Here is a 21,980-nt window from a genome sequence, read left to right as displayed (position 1 = left end):
CTGCCAGTCTACTTAAGGGTTCATCAGTTATATTATTTTTCAGAAAAAAATGTTTATTATTTTTTCTACTATTTCTCAATTTCTGTTTTATTAATTTAGATCTCTTTCACATTCTTCCCCCTAGTTTCTTTGAGTCTATTTTGCATTACTTTTTCTAGAATCTTGAGGTAGGAACTTAAGTAATTTTTTCATTCTTTCTATCTAATGTAGTCATTTAGTGCTATAAATTTTCCTGTTGTCACTGTTTTAGCTGCATCCCACGTATTTTTATATGTCGTAATTTTATTTTCACTTAGTTCTATGTATTTTTTTATTTTACTTGAGACTTTCCCTTTGAATCACAGATTTTTTAGAAACGTATGTTTAGAGATTTTCCTACTGCCTTTTAATCACTGATTTCTAGTTTGATTTCGTTGTGATCAGATAATAAGTTCTCTATGATTTCAGTTCACTTGAAGATGTCAAGATCTATTTTCTGGCCTAGGGTGTGATTTATCTTTGTCAGTGTTTCATAGGGATTTGAAAAATATGTATATTGAGTTGCAAGATATATATGTGTCAGTTAGATCCTGTTCGTTGATTGAATATCTTTTGTGATCTTTTCTGCCCGTTTTCTAAAGGTGCTAAAGTTTCCAACTATTCTTGTGGATATTGCTGTTTTCCTCTTAGCTTTCTTAGTTTTTGCTTCTTGTTGTGAAGCTGCGTTGTTTGGTTTGTACACATTTGGGATTGTTACATATTTCTGGTGGATCAGTCCTTTTTCTATTTTGTCATGTCCCTCTTTGTCTCTGAAACCTTTATTTGCCTTAAGTCTGCTGCTTCAGTTGTTAAGATAGGCACTCCTGCTTTTTATTATTAATGTTTACATGGTATATCTTTTCTTCCTTTTCTGTCAATATGCCTGGGTCATTGACTTTGTCATATATTTTAAGCCTCGAGTAATTGGGTAATTTTTTAATACATTATGCCCCTCTCTGATATTTAAGTGCCATATCTAGGAGAGATATATATATATATATATATATATATATATATATTTGTACTTTAGGTTCTGGGGTAATGTGCAGATCATGTGGGATTGTTGCATAGGTACACACATGGCAATGTGGTTTGCTGCCTCCATCTCCCTGTCATCTACATCTGGCATTTCTCCCCATGTTATCCCTCCCTGACTTCCCCACCCCACTGCTGTCCCTCCTTTGCCCCCCCACAACAGTCTCCGGTGTGTCATGCTCCCCTTCCTGTGTCCATGTGTTCTCATTGTTCATCACCCACCTATGATTGTGAACATGTGGTGTTTGATTTTCTGTTCTTGTGTCAGTTTGCTGAGAATTATGGTTTCCAGATTCATCCAAGTCCCTGCAAAGGACACAAACTCATCCTTTTTTATGGCTCCATAGTATTCCATGGTGTATATGTGTCACATTTTCCTTGTCCCGTGTATCGTCAATGGGTGTTTGGGTTGTTACCAGGTCTTTGCTATTGTAAACAGTGCCGCATGAACATACATGTGCGTGGGTCTTTATAATAAAATGATTTATAATCCTTTGGATGTATCCCCAGTAATGGGATTGCTGGGTCAAATGGAATTTCTATTTCTAGGTCCTTGAGGAAGTGCCACACTGTCTTCCACAATGGTTGAACTAATTTACACTCCCACCAAAAGTGTAAAAGTGTTCGTATTTCTCCACATCCTCTCCAGCATCTCTTGTCTCCAGATTTTTTAATGATCACCATTCTAACTGGTGTGAGGTGCTATCTCAATGTGGTTTTGATTTGCATTTCTCTAATAATCAGTAATGATGAGCATTTTTTCATGTTTGTTGGCCTCATGTATGTCTTCTTTTGAAAAGTGTCTCTTCATATCCTTCAACCACATTTGGATGAGTTTGTTTGTTTTTTTCTTGTAAATTTGTTTTAGTTCTTTGTAGATTCTGGATATTAGCCCTTTGTCAGATGGGTAGATTGCAAAACTTTTTTCCCATTCTGTTGATTTCCGGTTTACTCCAATGATTATTTCTTTTGCTCTGGAGTTTAGTTAGGTCCCATTTGTTTATTTTGACTTTTGTTGCCAGTGCCTTTGGTGTTTTAGTCATGAAGCCTTTGCCTATGCCTACATCGTGAACAGTTTTGCCTGGGTTTTCTTCTAGGGTTTTTATGGTGTTATGTTTAAGTCTTTAATCCATCTGGAGTTAATTTTAGTGTAAGGTGTCAGGAACGGGTCCAGTTCCTGCTTTCTGCACATTGCTTGCCAGTTTTCCCAACACCATTTATTAAACAGGGAATTCTTTCCCCATTGCTTTTGTTTGTCAGGTTTGTCAAAGATCAGATGGTTGCAGATGTGTGGCGTTGCCTCCAGGGTTGTGTTCTATCTGGCACCATGCTGTTTTGATTACTGTAGCCTTGTAGTATAGTTGGAAATCATGTAGCATGATGCCTACCGCTTTGTTCTTTTTGATTAGGATTGTCTTGGCTATGCACACTCTCTTTTGGTTCTATATGAAATTTAAGGTGGTTTTTTTCCAGTTCTGTGAAGAAGGTCACTGGTAGCTTGATGGAGATAGCATTGAATCTAAAAATTACTTTGGGCAGTATGGCCATTTTCACGATATTGATTCTTCCTAACCATGAGCATGGAATGTTTCTCCATCTATTTGTATTCTCTCTTATTTCCTTGAGCAGTGGTTTGTAGTTCTCCTTGAAGAGGTCCTTCATATCCTTTGTTAGTTGTATTCCTAGGTATTTTATTCTCTTTGTTGCAATTGTTAATGGGAGTTTCCTCATAATTTGGCTGTTAGTCTGTTATTGGTGTATAGAAATGCTTGTGTTTTCTGCACATTGGTTTTGTATCCTCAAACTTTGCTGAAGTTGCTTATTAGTTTAAGGAGATTTTGGGCTGAAATGATAGGGTCTTCTAAATATACAATCATGTCATCTGCAAATAGAGACAATTTGACTTTCTCTTTTCCTAATCAAATACCCTTTATTTTTCTTTTTCTTGCCTAATTGCTCTGGCTAAAACTTCCAATACTATATTGAATAGGAGTGGTGATATAGGGCATCCTTGTCTAGTGCCGGATTTCAAAGGGAATGCTTCCAGTTTTTGCCCATGCAGTATGATATTGGCTGTAGGTTTGTCATAAATAGCTTGTTTTGTTTTGAGATACATTCCATTGATACCTAGTTTATTGAAAGTTTTTAGCATAAAGGGCTGTTGAATTTTACCAAAGGCCTTCTATTCATCTATTGAGACAGTCATGTGGTTTTTGTCTTTGGTTCTGTTTATGTGGTGCATTCCATTTATAGACTTGTGTATGTTGAACCAGCCTTATATCCCCAGAATGAAGGCTACTTGATCATGATGGAAAAGCTTTTTGATGTGGTGTTGCAGTCAGTTTGCCAGTATTTTATTGAAGATTTTTGCATCTTTGTTCATCATGTATATTGGCCTGAAGTTTTCTTTTCTTGTTGAGTTTCTGCCAGGTTTTGGTATCAGGATGATGCTGGTCTGATAAAATGATTTTGGAAGGATCCCCTCTTTTTGTATTGTTTGGAATAGCTTCAGAAGGAATGGTACCAGATCTTCTTTGCACATCTTGTAGAATGCTGCTGTGAACCTGTCTGGACCTGGACTTTTTTTGGTTGGTAGGCTATTAATTGCTGCCTCAACTTCAGCCCTTATTATTGGCCTATTTAAGGTTTCAACTTCTTCCTGGTTTAGGATTGGAAGGGTGCAAATGTCCAGGAATTTGTCCACTTCTTCCAGGTTTACTGGTTTATGTGCATAGACTTGTTTTAAGTAATCTCTGATTGTAGTTTGTATTTCTGTGGAATCAGTGGTGATATCCCCTTTATCATTTTTTATTGTATCAATTTGATTCTTCTCCCTTTTCTTTTTTATTAATCTGGCTGTCTATTTTGTTGATGTTTTCAAAAAACCTGCTCCTGGATTTACTGATTTTTTGATGGGTTTTTTGTGTCTCTATCTCCTTCAGTTCTGTTCTGATCTTAGTTATTTCTTGTCTTCCGCTAGGTTTTGAGTTTTTTTGATCTTGCTCCTCTAGCTCTTTCAATTTTGATGTTAAGGTGTCGATTTTAGATCTTTCCTTATTTCTGTGGTAGACATTTACTGCTTTAAATTTCCCTCTAGACACTGCTTTAAATGTGTCCCAGAGATTCTGGTAGGTTGTGTCTTCGTTCTTGTTGGTTTCAAAGAACATGTTTATTTTTGCCTTCATGTCATTGTTTATCCAGTTGACATTCAGGAGACAGTTGTTCAGTTTCCATGAAGCTGTGCGGTTCTGAGTTAGTTTCTGAATTCTGAGTTCTAATTTGATTGCCCTGTGGTCTGAGAGACTGTTTGTTGTGATTTCCATTCTTTTGCATTTGCTGAGGAATAATTTACTTCTAATTATGTGGTCAATTTTAACGTAGGTGCAAGAGAAGAATATATGTTCTATGGATTTAGGGTGGAGATTCCTGTAGATGTTTATTAGGTTTGCTTGGTCCAGATCTGAGTTCAAGGCCTGGATATCCTTGTTAATTTTCTGTCTCGTTGATCTGTCTGTTACTGACAGTAGAATGTTAAAGTCACCCACTAATATTGTATGGGAGTCTAAGTCTCTTTGTAGGTCATTAAGAACTTGCCTTATGTACCTGGATGCTCCTGTATTGGGTTTGTATATATTTAGGATCATTAGCTCTTCTTGATGCATTGATCCTTTTACCATTATGTAATGCCCTTCTTTGTCTCTTTTGATCTTTGTTGGCTTAAAAGTCATTTTATCAGAGATTAGGATTGCAACTCCTCCTTTTTTTTCCCTCTCCATTTGCTTGATAAATCTTTCTTCATCCCTTTATTTTGAGTCCGTGTGCATCCTTACATGTGAGATGGGTTTCCTGAATACAGCACACTGATGGGTCTTGACTTTTTATGCAATTTGCCAGTCTGTGTCTTTTGATTGGGGCATTTCGCCCATTTACATATAAGGTTAATATTGTTACGTGTGAATTTGATCCTGCCATTTTGATGCTAGCTGGATGTTTTGCCCGTTAGTTGATGCATTTTTTTCATTGTGTTGATGGTCTTTACCATTTGGTACGTTTTTGGAGTGACTGATACTGGTTGTTCCTTTCCTTATTTAGTGCTTCTTTAAGGAGCTCTTGTAAAGCAGGCCTGGTAGTGGTTAAATCTCTCAACAATTGCTTGTCCATAAGGGATTTTCTTTCTCTTTTGCTTATGGACTTTAGTTTGGCTGGATATGAAATTCTAGGTTGACAGTTCTTTCTTTAAGTTTGTTGAATACTGGCACCCACTATCTTCTGGCTTTTAGGGTTTCTGCAGAGAGATCCATTGTGAGTCTGATGGGCTTCCGTTTGTGGGTAACCCGACCTTCCTCTCTGGCTTCCCTTAGCATTTTCCCCATCATTTCAACCCTGGTGAATCTGACGATTATGTGCCTTGGGGTTGGTTTACTTAAAGAATATCTTTGTGGTGTTCTTTGTGTTTCCTGGATTTGAACGTTGGCCTACCTTGATAGGTTTGGAAGTTCTCTTGGATAATGTCCTGAAGAGTGCTTTCTATCTTGGATTCATCCTGTCTGTCATATTCAGGTACACCTATCAAACGTATATTAGGTCTTTTCACATAATCCTATATTTCTTGGAAGCTTTGTTTATTTCTTTGACTTTTTTTCTCTATTCTTGCTTTTTTATTTTACTTCATTGAGTTGATCTTCAGTCTCTGATATCCTTTCTTCTGCTTGGTCTGTTTGGCTATTGAAACTTGTGTATGCTTTGCAAAGTTGTCGTGCTGTGTTTTTCAGCTCCATCAAGTCATGTATATTCTTCTTTGAGCTGTTTATTCTAGTTTGCACCTCATCTGTCCTTTTTTCTAGGTTTTTAGTTTCTTTACATTGGGTTAGCACATGTTCTTTTAGTTCTGAGAAGTTTGTTATTACCCACCTTCTGAAGCCTGTTTCTGTCAATTCATCAGATTCATTCTCCATCCATCTTTGATCCCTAGCTTGTGAGTTGTGACCCTTTGGAAGAGGAGAGGCATTCTGGTTTTTGATGTTTTAATCCTTTTTGCACTGGTTCCTTCCAATCTTAGTGGCTTTATCTACTGGTTGTCTTTGTAGTTGGTGACTTTTGGATAGAATCCTTGAGTGCATGCCCTTTTTCTTGATGATGAAGTTATTTCTTTCTTAGTTTTCATTCTGACAGGCCCCACTACTGTAGGACTGCTGGAGGTCCACTCCAGACCCTGCTTGCCTGGGGATCACCTGTGGGGGGCTGCAGAATAGTAAGGGTAGCTGCCAGTTTCTTCCTCTGTTAATCTTCCCAGAAGGATACCTGCCACATGTCAGCCTGAGCTCTCCTTTATGAGGTGTCTCTTTGAGTATATGAGAGCCAGGGAGCTGCTTGAGGAGACAGTCTGTCCCTTATAGGAGCTCAAGTACTGTGCTGGGAGCTCTCTTGTTCCATGCAGAGATATTGGGAAGGTACTTAAGTCTGCTGCAGTGGAACTCAACTGCTTCTTTCCCCAGGTGCTCTGACATACGAAGGTTGGCTTTATTTATTAGTTCCTTTCGTCCTGCCGCCTTTTTTCATAGATGCCGTGCCCTGCACAGAGTAGTCTAGTCATACTCTGCCAGCAGAGGTGTTGCTGAGCTTTCTCAGGCTCTGCCCAGCTGCTGTGTGAACTGCCTTGGTAGTGGTGGACTGCCTTGGTAGTGGTGGCCACCCTTCCCCACCCTGAGCTGGACTGTCCTGGGTCCAGCTGCGCTTACTTCAAAACTCTCAATCCAGAGCATTTCAGATTGCTTGTTTTGTGGGGGTGGTATCCGCTGAGCCAGTTCGTCTGGTTCCCCGTCTCTGCCCCCTCCCTTTCAGTTGAATGGGTAGCTCTGTCTCCCAGGCATTTCAGGCACCAGTTGAAACGGCCACCCAGATTTGTGTGAGTTTCTGTGTGCCAACCTGGCACCAGTAGAAACCACTGTGCTGAAAACTCATGGGGCTTTTCAGCCCAGGAATCTCCTGGTCTGTGGGCAGTGAAAATTTGTTTGAAAATGTGGTGGGCACTCACCCTCTGCATTGTTCTTTTTTTTTTTTCCCATTTATTTTATTGCATTTTAGGTTTTGGGGTACATGTGAAGAACATGCAAAATTGTTGCATAGGAACACACGTGGCAGTGTGATTTGCTGCCTTCCTCCCCATCACCTACATCTGGCATTTCTCCCCTTGCTATCTCTCCCCAGCTTCCCACTCCCCACTGTCCCTCCCCTATTTCCCCCCAACTGACCCCAGTGTGTAGTGCTCCCCTCCCTGTGTCCATGTGTTCTCATTGTTCAACACCCGCCTATGAGTGAGAACATGCGATGTTTGATCTTCTGCTCTTCTGTCAGTTTGCTGAGAATGATGGTTTCCAGGTTCATCCATGTCCCTACAAAGGACCCAAACTCATCGTTTTTAATGGCTGCATAATATTCCATGGTGTGTATGTGCCACATTTTCCCTATCCAGTCTATCGTCGATGGGCATTTGGGTTGGTTCCAGGTCTTTGCTATTGTAAACAGTGCTGCAATGAACATTCGTGTGCATGTGGCCTTTTAGTAGAACAATTTGTAATCCTTTGGATATATACCCAGTAATGGGATTGCTGGGTCAAATGGAATTTCTATTTCTAGGTCCCTCTGCATTGTTCTTGCTGTTAAATGCACTCTGGAGCTGTTCCTATTTGGCCACCTTGCTAGATCATTTATATTTAAGATAATTATTGATATGTTTAGTGCTTTGTCTGGCATTTTATTATTTGTTTTTTTTCTGCTTCTCATTCCCCTTTTACTGCTTTTGTTGCCTTCCTAGGGGTTATTAAGTTTTGTTATTCAATTATATCTTGACTTAGGGTATATTTTAATGTATTTCTTTGTAGTTTTCAAAGTGGTTGTTCTGGGCATTACAGTAAACATGTGTGACTCATAACAGTCTTCTGATACATTTGTTTCCTACTGTTACTTTAGAATATTCCATCAACTTGCTGGCTTAAAACAAAAGAAATTTGTACTCTCACTTCTGGAAACCAGAAGCCCAAGTCAGGTTTGCTAGGCCAACATTAAGATGTGAGCAGGGCTGGAATCACTTCAACCTGTCTGGGAAAGAATTCAGTCCTTCCTTCTTCCAGCTTAGGGCAGCTGCTGGCATTCCTTGGCTTGTGGCCACATCAGTTCACTCTCTGCCTTTAGCGTCATTAGACCATCTTCTCCTCTGTCTGAAATCTCCCTCTGCCTCTCTCTTATATGGACACTAGTGGTGGCATTAGAGCCAACCTAGATAATTCAGGACAATTACCCACATTTAGAGCCTTACCTTAATCACATTTGCAAAATCTTTAAAAAGTAAGATTTACAGATTTGAGGGATTAGAGTGAGGACAGGAATGGACAGGATTGAGGCTGCTATTTATCTTAATGACAACTAATTCTAGCATTTACCACTTTAAATAAAGTTTGGAAACGGCACTTGCATTTAGTTCCCTTTACCCATTTGACTTCTTAAAATTATTATCAGAAGTACCAGAAGGTGTTCTAATTTTTGTTTCAATCATTAAGTAAGATTTACAGAACTCATGGTAGAAAAAATAGTCTATTTTATATAGTAAAGATTCCTCTTGTTATCATTTCTTTTCTTTTTGAAGAATGTCCTTGAGCCAACCATTAAGAGTAGGTCTACCACCTACTCTTAATTTGCAGCAACAAGTTATTTGCCTGAGAATTTTTTATTTTTTTTAATTTTCTTTATTTCTGAAGGATAGGGTCACTGAATATAAAATGTGTAGTTGACAGTTCTTCCTTCTGACCTCCATGATCCCAAATAGGAAAATCACTGTCGTTGAAGTAGTTGTTTCTATGTAGGTAACATTTTGTTTCTTGTTGTTTTTTTTTCCCGTCTTTAGTTTTTAAAAGTTGGATTAGATGTGTCTTAGAATGGACTTGTTTGGTTTTATTTTAGAGAGGTTAAACTAGATTTTTTTGGTTTATAAATTCATGTGTTTTGCCAAATTTGGGGAGTTATCAGCATTGTTAAAAAAAAAATTAACACCATCATCTAGCTTGTCTCCTTCTGGAATTCTAATGATAAAAAATGGTGGATCCTATTTTTATTGTGTTTGTTTCTGTTTTGTTTTGTTGTGTGTGTATGTGTGTGTGTGTGTGTGTGTCCCATAGGCCTCTGAAGCTTTGTTTTTTTTCCATTTTTTAGTCTATTTTCTCTCTGTTGTTCAGTGTAGGAGAATTTCATTGATCTGAAGTTCACTGATTCTATTATTGCTCATTTCAATTTTAATATTAAGCAAATCTAGCAATTTTTAGTTTTCTATTATTGTATTTTTAGTTCCCTAATTTCCTTTTAGTTCATTTTTATAACTTATTTCTTTGCTGAGATTTGTCATTTTTTTCGTTTGTTTTCAGATAATTTGTAAATCATAACTGAAACAGTTTTAAGTGGTCTGGCTTTAAAATCCTTGTCAGATGGGTACAACCTCTGATTCATTTCAGTTAGGGTCACTTGATTGCCTTTCATCATTCAAGCCATGATTTCCTTGGCCCTTGGTGTGATGATTGCGTCCCAGATCTTTTGTCTGTCATGTTGGGTAATGCTAGCTACTGTTTACATCTTTTATTACATGGGTGAAAAAGCAATGGTGGTTTTTGCCATTGAAATTAATGACATTAATACCACTGAAAGTAATAGCAAAAACCGCAATTGCTTTTGCAACCACCTCGTATTTTAGCAAGCAAACACCTTGTTTAGGCTTGACATGTGGGCGTCAGTCTATTCTGTGGACTGGAAAAGAGGTTCCAATGGTAGTTTGATTGTTGGAGACTTTAAGGTTTTACTTTGATCTGCTCAGAGGATTTAGTGCCCAAGGAGGTTCCACTGCTCTCTGCTGGTGCTAGCTGAGGGAGCAGTTTTTCCCAGGCTTGGGGTGCATAGGATGGGTTGGGCTGGGGGAGATGTTGGTGAGGGGATGAGGGGGGTTGGAGGGACCCCTCTTCTTGGTGCCTCCTCACCAATTCCACCCCCTCTGTACCTCTGTCTAGGTGGGGAGGAGACTCTCAGTCTCAGACCTGCAGGGACAAAGAGCCTTCCCGTGTGAGATCACTTACGTAGTGCATCCCTCTTGCAGGTTCTGCCTTAGATATCTTTCCTTCGACGAGGCAGCCCTGGGCCCACAAGGAATGTGAAGCCTTCTCAGGATGTTTATTGCTAATATGGCTGTTAGGTCCTTTCCCTTTGCTGCGGTGCCATCCGTCTGGCAGTCAGATGGGTCCCAGTTGCATCTGGAGAAGGAATGGGCTTGCTGGGGTCCTTCTGTTGCCTGGTCAGGGATAGAAAACAGCAGGTCTGAGCAGTCTTCTGTTTGTGGGAGCCCACAAGTCACCCCATGCTCTGCTGTTTCTCAGGTCCTGGGTCCCAAGCCAGCTTGTCTTTCTCCTGTCGCTTTTTAGCAGTGTCTTCTGGTAGCTTCTTGTGCCATTATCAGGCCTGATACTTGTCTTTTACATGGAAGGTGATGGAAAAAAGGATCTCCATATCATGCGGACTGGCGGTCCATATATTTTTAAATAGTGTGGGCTGCACTCAGTAAAGAAAAACTGTAAAGTACCATCACTTTCGGCTTTAGTCAACTTTTATTTTCCCCTTTGATCTGCAAGATCAAGAGGTTTGGATTAGACCTTTTTGATGCAGTTGCACACATGAACACTTTATAATTCTGATAATATTTAGTGAATTTAAAATAGCAATTGCAAATAATTGATGTACTCACATCCTCTTCTATGCCACCTAGCTGAAATGGACTTCAGCACTGTAAATAAAGTCTGCGATACTTGAATGAGATGTGTGCATGAGTCAAAGTAAATGAAATCTAAAGCTTGTTCTAATTTCATGATGCTCCTGGGGAAATGATAATATCTCCAGTATATGTATGAATTACTTTCTATTTTAACATTCTATTTAATAATAGGATTATTTATCCAATGAAAGTACTCCCTAGACTTATTTTTCAGTCAGTTTGATTTGCAAATCAGATTCCTGGTCCTTTCCACCTGCCCTGGCCCTCTGCAGCAGTACACATCCTGTAAATAAATGTGGAATCAGTGACTGTTCTGTCCCAGGAGCCTGGCTAGGTGCTGGGTAGGTGGAGAACCTGTAACTCACTTTACTTGCTCTGGGTATCTGCTCAATACTGTATCTGAAAATACATGATAGACCTAAGAGTGAAATGATCACCTTCCAGAGCTTTAACTCCTTCTGGCTTGAGTTGTCGAACAACTGAGTTGACTTATAACTCTGTCCTGGCTGCTTTGCGTCTGCCAATTTGTACCAGAGATTTTCATCAGCATGTTTCTGAAACTCATTAATGGTATTTCACTCCATCATCCAGAGGAATGACTCTGCCCAGGTAGCCAACTTCCTGAACAGTTAGTATGGTATCTTCACTTATCCTTATTAATCTCCAGCTCCCCCTGTATTCATCCAATTAAGGCAAGTAGTCAGTTAAATCATACAGTTAAATAACTCCATGTTTTCTCCGTATTGTGAATGATTTAAGCCATTCATGGGCATTAAAGGAGCATAAGAACCACAAGATAGTTCAGCTTTAGGCACGTTTTTATCTTAAGGGAAGGCTTTACTTTTCCATTGCCCAATTTACAATTGTAATAAGTATTTTAAAGGTTTAGCACACCCCCTTTTATTCTTTTTTGGGTACCTACCTATAAAATACAGGCATCTCATATTTCAGGTGCTACATTGCATCATTGTTGTGCTTTGACGGCTTTGTGACACTTGCAGAATTTTTCTTCAGGTATGAACAAATTGTATGTGATATACAGTAAAATAGAACTTTTTGTATGTACAGATCTATGACTATAAATACTTATATAGATTTGTGTAACCACCAGCAAAATCAGAAAATGAAACAGTTTCTTCACTTCAAAATACTGTAATATCCCTTTGTAGTGACACATACTCCCTCACCTTAAACCCTGAACTACTTATTCACCCTTTTTTTTTTTTTTTTTTTTTTTTTGTTGTGGTGGAGTCTCGCTCTGTTGCCCAGGCTGGAATACAGTGGCCCAATCTCGGCTCCCTGCAACCTCCACTTCCCAGGTTCAAGTGATTCCCCTGCCTTAGCCTGCCGAGTAGCTGGGGTAACAGATGCCTAACACCAAACCCAGCTAATTTTCATATATTTAGTAGAGATGGAGTTTTGCCATGTTGGCCAGGCCTGTCTCAAACTCCTGACCTCAAGTAATCTGTCCTCCTTAGCCTCAAAAAAGTCCTGGGATTACAGGTGTGAGCCATTGCAGCCGGCCGATTGATTATTTATTCCAGTAGTTTTTGTCATTTTGAGAATGTTACACTAACGGATGTATGCTCTATGTAACCTTCGAGGTTCCCAGCGGAAAAGCCAAGTGGTACAGCCATTCTGGAAAATCGGTTGGTAGTTTCATATGGGGGTGAACACACATCAATCACATGACCCAGAAATCCCACTCCTAGGTATTTACCCTAGAAAAATAAAATTTACACCACATGAGTGTTTATAGTAGTCTATTCATAATTGCCAAAATAGAAATATTGTAAATATTCTTTGACAGGGAGTTGGAAAAAAAACGCGTGCATTTTTGCAAAGGAATTATACTCATTACTCCCAAAGAACAAGCTACTGATACACACAACATGGGAATTTCACTGGGTTATGTTGATGAAAGATTTAAGAGTCAGAGTTAGGTATCCACCTGTTGTCTTGTTTTTGTTTTTGTTTTTTCGCTTAAGCCAAGGTCTGGCTATGTTGTCCGGGCTGATCTTGAACCCCTGGACTCAACTGGTCCTCCCACCTCAGCCTCCTGAAGTGCTGTGATTACAGGCATGAACCTGTAACCTTTAACACATGTATTTCATGTAGATTAGAATAGAGCTATTGAACCGCTTAGCAAGGTCCAAAGGGAAGATTTGTTCAGAGATTAGGTTGTTGTTGTCTATAGGAGTAAAATCACAAGCAACCAAAAGTTACTGTATTTGATGGTTGTGATTAAGCTTTAAAGAACACTGACACATTTGGATTTGATAGACTTTAGTTATACTCTCAAAGCGTATAGATGTACTCACAAAATGCCCTGGTTGTAGGACAGGAACAAATTACATAATCAAATGTCATTTCCTTTATTTTGAGTTAACCACTTCACGTACTTGAAATTAGAGTCATAATCACTGTTGATTTCAGTTCAACATTGATACTGACTGCAAAAAGAAGTATCAATCTAAGATGGTAGTATCTTCACTGAAATCTGTGGAAAAGATCATAGAATTTTAGATCTGAAGAATTCCTTCAAAGTAGATTAATATAGTTATCTTGTTTCATAGATGAGGAACCTGAAGTGGAGATAAAAATGATTTAGCTAAAATCACAGGTGAATTAATGATAGAGCAATAACAGAGCTCCAAATGCCCAGCCCTTGGTATGCTGCCTAAGATAGCACTAAGATTTAAATCATTATTTGGAAATATTCCTTTAAAATTTAAACATGTAGCTGTATAGTGAATGCAATGTAGATTAATTTATATTTTCATTTATTGATTTATTTTAAAAATGTGTATGTTATGTGCTAGACACTAGGGATAAAGTGGCCAAGAGACAAAAAGTTGCACCCAGAGACCTCAGAATTTGGAAGAAGGTAGATGTTGAAGTAGGTATCTGTGAAACTGAGTTGTGTGAAGGATTCTGCAATGACCGAGAGGAAAGAAGTCCTAATGTGGCCTCAAGAGGCTAAGAAATGCCTACTGAGAACCCTCAGAATCTTCAAGATTCTTAGCTGTTGTTCTGGAAGAACTGACATTGTGTCCATGAATTCCAAGGTTTGCCACAGCCCTGGGAACTGAGAAATGTCATCGTTTTGGAGAATGGGGAAAATAAATATGTTTGGGGGCCGAACATGCCTGGGAGATGGCAGAATTTTACACGACAGGGTGTAGGGGTAAAAAGGCAGGTGGCTGCAATATTATGGCTTATTTCTCCAAAAGAAAATTACATTTTCTTCTATCACAAGTGGATCAAATTATTTAACATTTCATTAGGATAACTTTATTTTTAAGTTTAAATCAGAACATTATGTACTCTAGAGAACCTGGGGAAAAATGGAACTGTGTTAAAGAATGCAAGACTAACTATGTAACTGTCTCTTATGATACATATTAAAGTGCAGTAAGTCCCCACTTACATCATCGACAGGTCTTTGGAAACTCTGACTTCCAGTAAAACTCTGTGTAATAAAACCAATTTCCCCATAGGCTAATTGATATAAACAAGAGTTAAGTTCCTACAGCATGTTTCTGCTAACAAAAAACATCACCAAACTTCTACATGAAGACCAAAACACTCCTTATATTAATCATTTAAATAAATATGACCTATATACGCTTTTAAGAAAGATTAATGAAAACAGGTAAGATTACTATTTATCCAATTATTGGCGGATGGATAAATGACAGTGGTGGGGTGGAGGCTGGTTACCTCAAGGGATAAATGTTTGTTTGCGAAGAGAACATTGTCAGGATCTCCTCCTCCCCACACAAAGGTCAAAAATATTCACACATGTGACAGCTCCCTGAGCACTTTCCTGCTGCCTTGTTTATTGTCCTGCATTAATATGATTATCATATACTTGACAGATTTTTATTTGACAGCAATTTATATTCATTTATTCATTAATTCATTCCTTTTCCAACCAGCTTATTAGCTAGTGCCGGTAAACCTCACATGCATAGCTTTGGGGTGTGGGAGAAAACCTGGGAGCAAACCCGGGCAGACATGGGAACATGCCAACCCCATTGATGCGGTTTGGCTCTGTATCTCCACCCAAATCTTATCTCGAATTGTAATGCCCACAATCCCCATTGTTGAGGGAGGAAGTTGGTGGGAGGTGATTAGATCATGGGGGTGGTTTCCTCCATGCTGTTCTCATGATGATGAAGGAGTTTTCACAGGAGCTGGTGGTTTCATATGTGTTTGACAGTTCATCCTTCACCTGCTCTCTCCTGCTGCCATGTAAGATGTGTCTTGCTTACCTTTCACCTTCTACCATGATTCTAAGTTTCCTGAGCCCCCTCCCCCCAAGTCATGTGAAACTATGAGTTAATTAAACTGCCTTTCTTTATAAATTACCCAGTCTCTCAGTCTCAAATAATATCTTTAAAGCAGTGTGAGAATAGACTGATACACCCATACAGACACCAAGCCTGCTGGGAAACTATTTTCTTCATCAACGTTATCATGAAATGATATTGAACAAAATGATTTTATTTGAGCACCTGCTGCATTTGATCAAAGCCAACAACTATTTTATTTTTCAGGTAGAAATTATTATTTTGGAAATTTCTCTTTCAAACAGATAAGCAGTTGCAAAAGGTAGTAACAATATTGAGTGCTTCTTTGTTTTAAAGAAATCATTTCTCAGTGCAAGCAAGCTAAAATAGTTACAGAAACCTGAAAGAGGAACAAAGTTTTAAATAATTATAAAATAATTTATTAAAATTTAAAAATAAATAGAAAAGAATGTTTTTACTGTATATGATTTTTGTAAGTTAATTATTTTTAAAATAACCGTAATAAGCTGTAGTTACATTTCTTCTCATAAATATAACTGTCACACAGCAGGCTTAAAATAAATTCTGAAAGGAGTAATAAACACAAACCTGATTGGACGTTTGATTGAATGAACTTGGTGTGGAATATAGCTGTAGCTTGCTGACAGTTTCATGTAAATTAACAAAGTAACATAACATTAAAGCAAAGTTCAGTACAGAACTTAAGAACTTAAATATATCCACTTAGAGGTATGTCTAAAGCAGCTGAATAGGCAGTGTAAGGCTTTTCAATGTGTAAGAATTTTCTACGTGACAATTTAGTTTTTAGTAAGTTAAAATTAAGCTGAATGTCTAGGGGAGATGAAACGCAGAATCAGGAGACAGAGTTAGGAGCCTGTCTCACTGGGGTGGGTGTGAGATAATCAATATTCAAACCAGAGAGTGGAAATGGGGAGAAAACAGAAGTGCAAAAAACATCAAAGAAGTGCAAGGAAATGAATGAACTCCCCTAACAGTTACCACTAGTGGCTGATGGCTGGCTACATGAAAAGAGTGAAAAAAAACTTGGGAGGTTTGAAGAGGCAGGTATTTTGTATTTTGACTTCCTTAAATGTTTTTTCCCTTATACTTATGAATAAAGTTATCTGCTGAGAACAAAAAAGAAAAAATACAAGGGCTGGGACCAGGCTAGAGAGAAATGGTGATGACTTAAGGGCAGTAACAAATGGAAGTAGGAAAAATACACTGACTATAATTCAGGGAAAAAAATGTGGCACCAAGTGACTAATTTGAGTCTAGAAATCATACATATGTATCAGTATAACTCAGCAAGTTCTTTGTCAGCTTTCTTGTGCACACATACAGGAAGATGGAGAGTGGATAGTTGCATTGACCTCGAGTTGAGGTTTTGTCAGAGATGGGACAGATAGGTAGTGGACTTTAATACGGTTAAGGGGCTGGAAAGACGGAATAACAGAGTCCCAGTCCTGTTGTCCAGGCCAGGTAAATGTGACCAAATCCTTAGTAGATGTCCTCAAGAATTGGGAAAGTGTGTTTTAGAAAGTGCAAGCTTAAGGCAGTTAAAAGATACTGCAGCATGATCGGAAAGGTCTGACCGGGACTTCATACCTTGCACCTTGATGTCATGTCTTGCAATGGAGTGTGGAGAGACAAGTTGCGGAGACTCAAGGAACCATGAGTCACTTTACAAGAATTGTCAGACTGCCCACAGGGAGCAGTGACAACAAGCCAGGGGTAACCGAGGGGAGAGGACAATGATGGACAGCAGTAGAGTCATTGCATGGTGGGATGAGTCTCAAAGTCAAAGGGGTATAACAAGAGAAGCAAGTAGAAGTGGTGAACACAGATCGGAAGGGTGCTGACATCACCTCTAAGCCCAAAGGGAGAAAGGAAAAACACTCTCGTCCACTCATTTTGCGTGTGAGCCAGGGGCCATGTGTATATTACCAGTGGGAAAAAATGAACGGCTGTGCACACATTCTTCTTTAACTGTATAATATTAAAACAGTACATTTTTTTTCCTCTTCCTTCTACCCACAACCATGAATTTGACTTAAGATACATATTTTTCCTTTATATATTCACTAACCTTAGGGAATGTGAAAGGAAGGAAGGAGAGAGAGAGAGAGGAAGGAAGGAAAGAGAGAGAAAGAGAGAAAAGAAAAGGAAAGAGAGAAAGAAAGACAGTAAGGAAGGGAGGGAGGAAGGGGAAGGTAGGAAAAGGAAGGAAGGAAAAGGCAGGAAGGAATAAAGGAGAGAAGGAATGAAGGGAAAAGTAGGAAAAGGAAGGAAGGAGAAGGTAGGAAAAGGAAGGAGAAGGTAGGAAAAGGTAGGAAAAGGGAAGGTGGGGGGAGGTAGGAAAAGGAAGGAAGGAGGTAAAGAAAGCGAGGGAGGGAGGGAAGGAAGGTAGGTAGGTACGTAACAAACGATATACAGAAAGCCCTGCAACCAATACTTACAACAAAGTATATTTGTTATAATTTGTTATATATATAATTTGTTATAATTGCATGTGGTACCCATACCAAAATTGACCATACTTAAAACTGCTTCTTTCTGGCAAGGACTGGTATCTATACCACAATATGTAATATAAAAATAGTTCTCAATAATTAAAAGGAAGATAAGAGAGACCTTATGAAAGAAGAGGTATAAATGGCAAACAAATGGGACAATGTTTTATATCATTAGCACTCAGTTAAATGCACATAGCCATGGCAGTTTTCAAGCGTAAAAAACATGCTGACAGCACCAAATACCTGTTGAGAATACAGAGAATCCAGGGTGCTCAGACATGGCTGGTGGGAATGTACAACCAGTCTGTGGAATAATTTGGTAGTTTCTTTAAACACTAAACATCATCATACAATGCAGCCATTGCACTCTTGGACTTTATCTCAGATAAATGAAGATTTACGTTTACACAAAAACCTGCAAACACATGTTCATAGCAGCTTTAGGTGTCATCCACAAAACTTAGTATCAGGCCAAATATCCTTAACCAGGTGGATAGTTAAGCAGGCTGTGATATATCCACAACATTGCATATTACCTAGCAATAAAAGGGAACAAACTAGACCATGCACAGTGGCGCACACCTGTAATCCCAGCACTTTGGCAGGCTGAGATGGGGTGATCACCTGAGGTCAGGAATTCCAGAGCAGCCTGGCCAACATGACAAAACCCCATCTCTGTTAAAAATACAAAAAATTAGCTTGACATGGTGGCAGACGCCTGTAATCCCAGCTATTTGGGAGGCTGAGGCAGGAGAATCACTTGAACCCAGGAGGTGGAGGCTGCAGTGAGCCAAGATCACACCATTGCTCTCTACCCTGAGTGACAAGAGTGAAACTCCACCTCAAAAAAAAAAAAAAAAAAAGGAGAAAAAAAGGAAAACAAGGAACAAACCATTGGTATAAACAAAAACTGAGATAAATCTCCCAGTAATTAAGCTAAGTGAATAAAGTAGAATTCCAAGTTGTTAAACACTGTGATTTCATTTGAATGATTTTTTAAAACAAATAATTTAGAAATCGAGACAGATTTGTGGTTGCCAGGGTTTAGGAACAGTGAAGGGGTATAGCAAGACGGGCATCAGTGTGATTTTAAGAGCACAGCACCAGAGGATTTGGAGTGAATGGAGCTGCTGTGCATTCACTATGGTGATGAATTCAGGAGCTGAGACATGTGATGTGTTTGTACAGAGCTACATACACACGTGCATATAAAATACAAATCAAACAGGGAAAGTTTGAACAGGACTGGTAGATTGTACCAATCTCAATGTCCTGGCTGTTATAGTTTTGCAAGATGTCATAATTGAGGGAAACTGGTGATCTCTTACATTATTTTGTACTACCTACTTCATGTGTGTCTACAATCATCTCAAAAATTTCAGGAATTTATAAATACAAATCATCCCCTACTTGCATTTATACACAATATAAATTCTATGTAGAATCGAAGTAAATGAAACACTACTACAAACAATAATATAAATACATTTCACCAACATAATTTTGAACAAAATATTATATGTAGTATAATTTCCTTTATAAAAAGCTTTAAAAAGATATAAAACTGATGGTTTGGCAACATGGAAGCAGAGGATGGTGACTAAAGAAGGTACAAGAAGGCGGTGGGGAGTTGGTAATTCTGTAAGAGCTGATCTGTGTGGCGGTTCACTTCGTAAAAATTCATTCATAGAGATAGAGACAGGAGTTGGTAATTCTGTAAGAGCTGATCTGTGTGGCGGTTCACTTCGTAAAAATTCATACAGATAGAGACATTCATGATCTGTGCACTTTTTGGCCTGTTACTCTTCAATGAATGTATGTATATGGAAGAAAGAAATCTCTCTCTTCAAACAAGGCAACAAAGCAAGCAAACAAAAAGAACAATGTTGCCAACAAAAGACAAATCTTCAGAAAGAAATACATATTTAATTACTGCACATCATTCACAGAGCTACTTTCCTCTTTTCGATTTGCGTGTAACGTTGCATGAGTTACGTCACATATAGTGACAGTTGTTAATCTTCCTTTGAAGCACCTGGTACTCTGTGCTGCCCAAGGTAAGAATGGTGGTTGATAGACGCATGATACAATTGATAGGGCAAATCATGTGTTAGTATTCCTTAAACTACTTTGCTGAAGACCAAGCCTCCTATTTGATTAGGGACATTTGTTTTGGTTGAATTGATTTTTTTCTTACACTTTTTCTATTTCAACATGCTTTTCTGTCAGCATGTTGAGTTCAGTCAATGGATTTAGTGTTTCTTTTCACTGGCTGACAGCAGCCCTTATGTGACTGTTTTGTTAATACACAATGAATGCTTCACTGAAACTCACATTTGGTGTGACCCAGACATTAATATGCAGGGGGAGTGTTCAATGAACACTGCCAAATCTATTTCAGCTATGCATGCTGTTCTTTTCAAAATTCTCTTAATGTATAATTACCTGTAACATATTTTAAAAGGAGAGTTTGTGATAAAGTTGCATATTAGTTCTAGACTAGAAAATCAAAACATTTTATGAATGAACCCATACAGTTTCTTGTGGTTGAGATACTTTTCTTTGATGGCATGATATTACACAACCCTACAGCCACAGAGCACATCTCTCATCCCTTCAGATGACCATTGGTCCCATATTTTCTTCAGGACTGTACCAGTTTTAACACTGTAATTCCTACACCTGGGGAAGTCCCCCGGTTCCAGGAAAATGGGATGGCTGGTTACCCTAAATTGATTTTTTAAAAGAAAATGTAGAGATTGGCAGTCATAGAATAATTTCTGTAAAGCATCATTGATAGTGATGTTTGAATATTAATATAATGGACATGAGGCTTTATAGTCTTTGAAAGAGCATCTTGCCCTCTATATGTCTAGGGTTTGGTTGTTTAAAGCAGCAAGACCCTCCTTTGAGGTGGGAGTCAGTATACTTGTTGTCTTACGTATGGGCTTTGACATTTCTCTTCTGTGCAGGCTCACGGGATCCAGTGTTCCTGACCTCATCGTGAGCATGAGCAACCAGATGTGGCTACATCTGCAGTCGGATGATAGCATTGGCTCTCCTGGGTTTAAAGCTGTTTACCAAGGTATGACAAGGACATGCTTAACAGGGTTTAAAGCTAGCATTCCAACAGAGGCCAGAGACCATTCTATACGGGTTAGGTATGAGTAAAATCAACAAGTCAGATCAATGCTGATAAATAGGAATCATGTTAGTAACTTCCTTAAAGTCTACAAATATTCCCTTTGTGAATGAGAATGTTTAACTTCTGAAAGCTTGACTTGCCATGTTATGTGCTCTGATCATGTTGAAATACAGAATGAGATGAAGTATTAGGTGTAAACTAGGAAATGTGGGCATGTGTATGGAGCTTTCAACCATATCATATTGTCTGTTATTTCTCAAAACCTTTTTTTATGTTATAGAAGATTTTAAAATGTGAGAAAACATAGAAAGGACACTATAGTGAACCTGAAAAGACTTGAAATCATAAAATTTTATGAGTCAAATTCAAATATTTGAAATGAAAGCTCTGTGCCTGTCATTGTTTTTGTGCTAGCTTACGACTCTACAAGTTATAGAAAACTAATAGCAATGCAAATAATTTCTGAACCATTGAAATGCAAATGAATTTCCTGTGAAAGAGATGGAATTGATTATTCTTCTGCAGATATTGATTACTTTTAAACCTGTTAGCAAGTTTATTTCAGTATTTCTGATTGTCTATGTATTTGTGGTCTTTGGATTCTCCTTTGAAATAGATTTTAAAATATCCTGTTGGTTCCTTCATCAGTGACTGAGTTCCTTGACATATTTGAAATGACAGATGTGTATGTGTATAGGTAAAAATGAGACTGTCTGGAGCTGTTGGAATTGTATTTTACCTTTTGAATTTGAGTAAATAGACAGTATGTTCTTATTTTCCAAGTGGGATACTGTAGGAATAGTTTTAGGAGTTGGAAATAACACAAGAAGTTATTACCCATGAAATCAATGAGGGAGATGATCAAAAAGCATTCACCAATCCTAAAACAAAAAGCATGGTAGGGGACATGGTCGTGAGGCCATGTGAGTGAACACGCGACAGCATGTCCGCTGTCTCTTACCATGTGAATAAAGGGTCACAATGCTAAAGAGGCCCGCGGTGAGTGGGCCCACCTGGGAGTATCCTCATCTACAAAGTATGAAATAGGTCCCTTGTTGCTGACACATGTGGTGTGGTGGGGACTTAATGATCCTTTTTAATAAGAAATACTACAACGAAAATTTATATTTATATTCCGTTCAAAGATT

General features: G+C 38.5%; 1 protein-coding gene across 3 annotated transcripts in view; it reads left to right on the top strand.

The window, feature by feature from the left end:
* The window catches only part of CSMD1 (CUB and Sushi multiple domains 1), a 2,101,842-nt gene that overhangs the window by 1,527,080 nt on the left and 552,782 nt on the right, over positions 1 to 21,980 (top strand). For all 3 annotated transcript variants that reach the window (XM_032260320.1, XM_032260321.1, XM_032260322.1), the window contains one exon: positions 20,660 to 20,772. In XM_032260320.1, coding sequence (XP_032116211.1) covers positions 20,660 to 20,772 — 113 coding nt within the window. The remainder of the gene's footprint in view (positions 1 to 20,659; positions 20,773 to 21,980) is intronic.

Source organism: Sapajus apella, unplaced genomic scaffold, assembly GCF_009761245.1.
Source record: "Sapajus apella isolate SASKATOON/1434 unplaced genomic scaffold, GSC_monkey_1.0 scaffold116, whole genome shotgun sequence".
NCBI classification, from domain to species: Eukaryota; Metazoa; Chordata; class Mammalia; order Primates; family Cebidae; genus Sapajus; species Sapajus apella.
The sequence above is the reverse complement of the archived record's forward strand: the minus strand, read 5'-3'. Positions and strand labels throughout refer to the sequence as shown.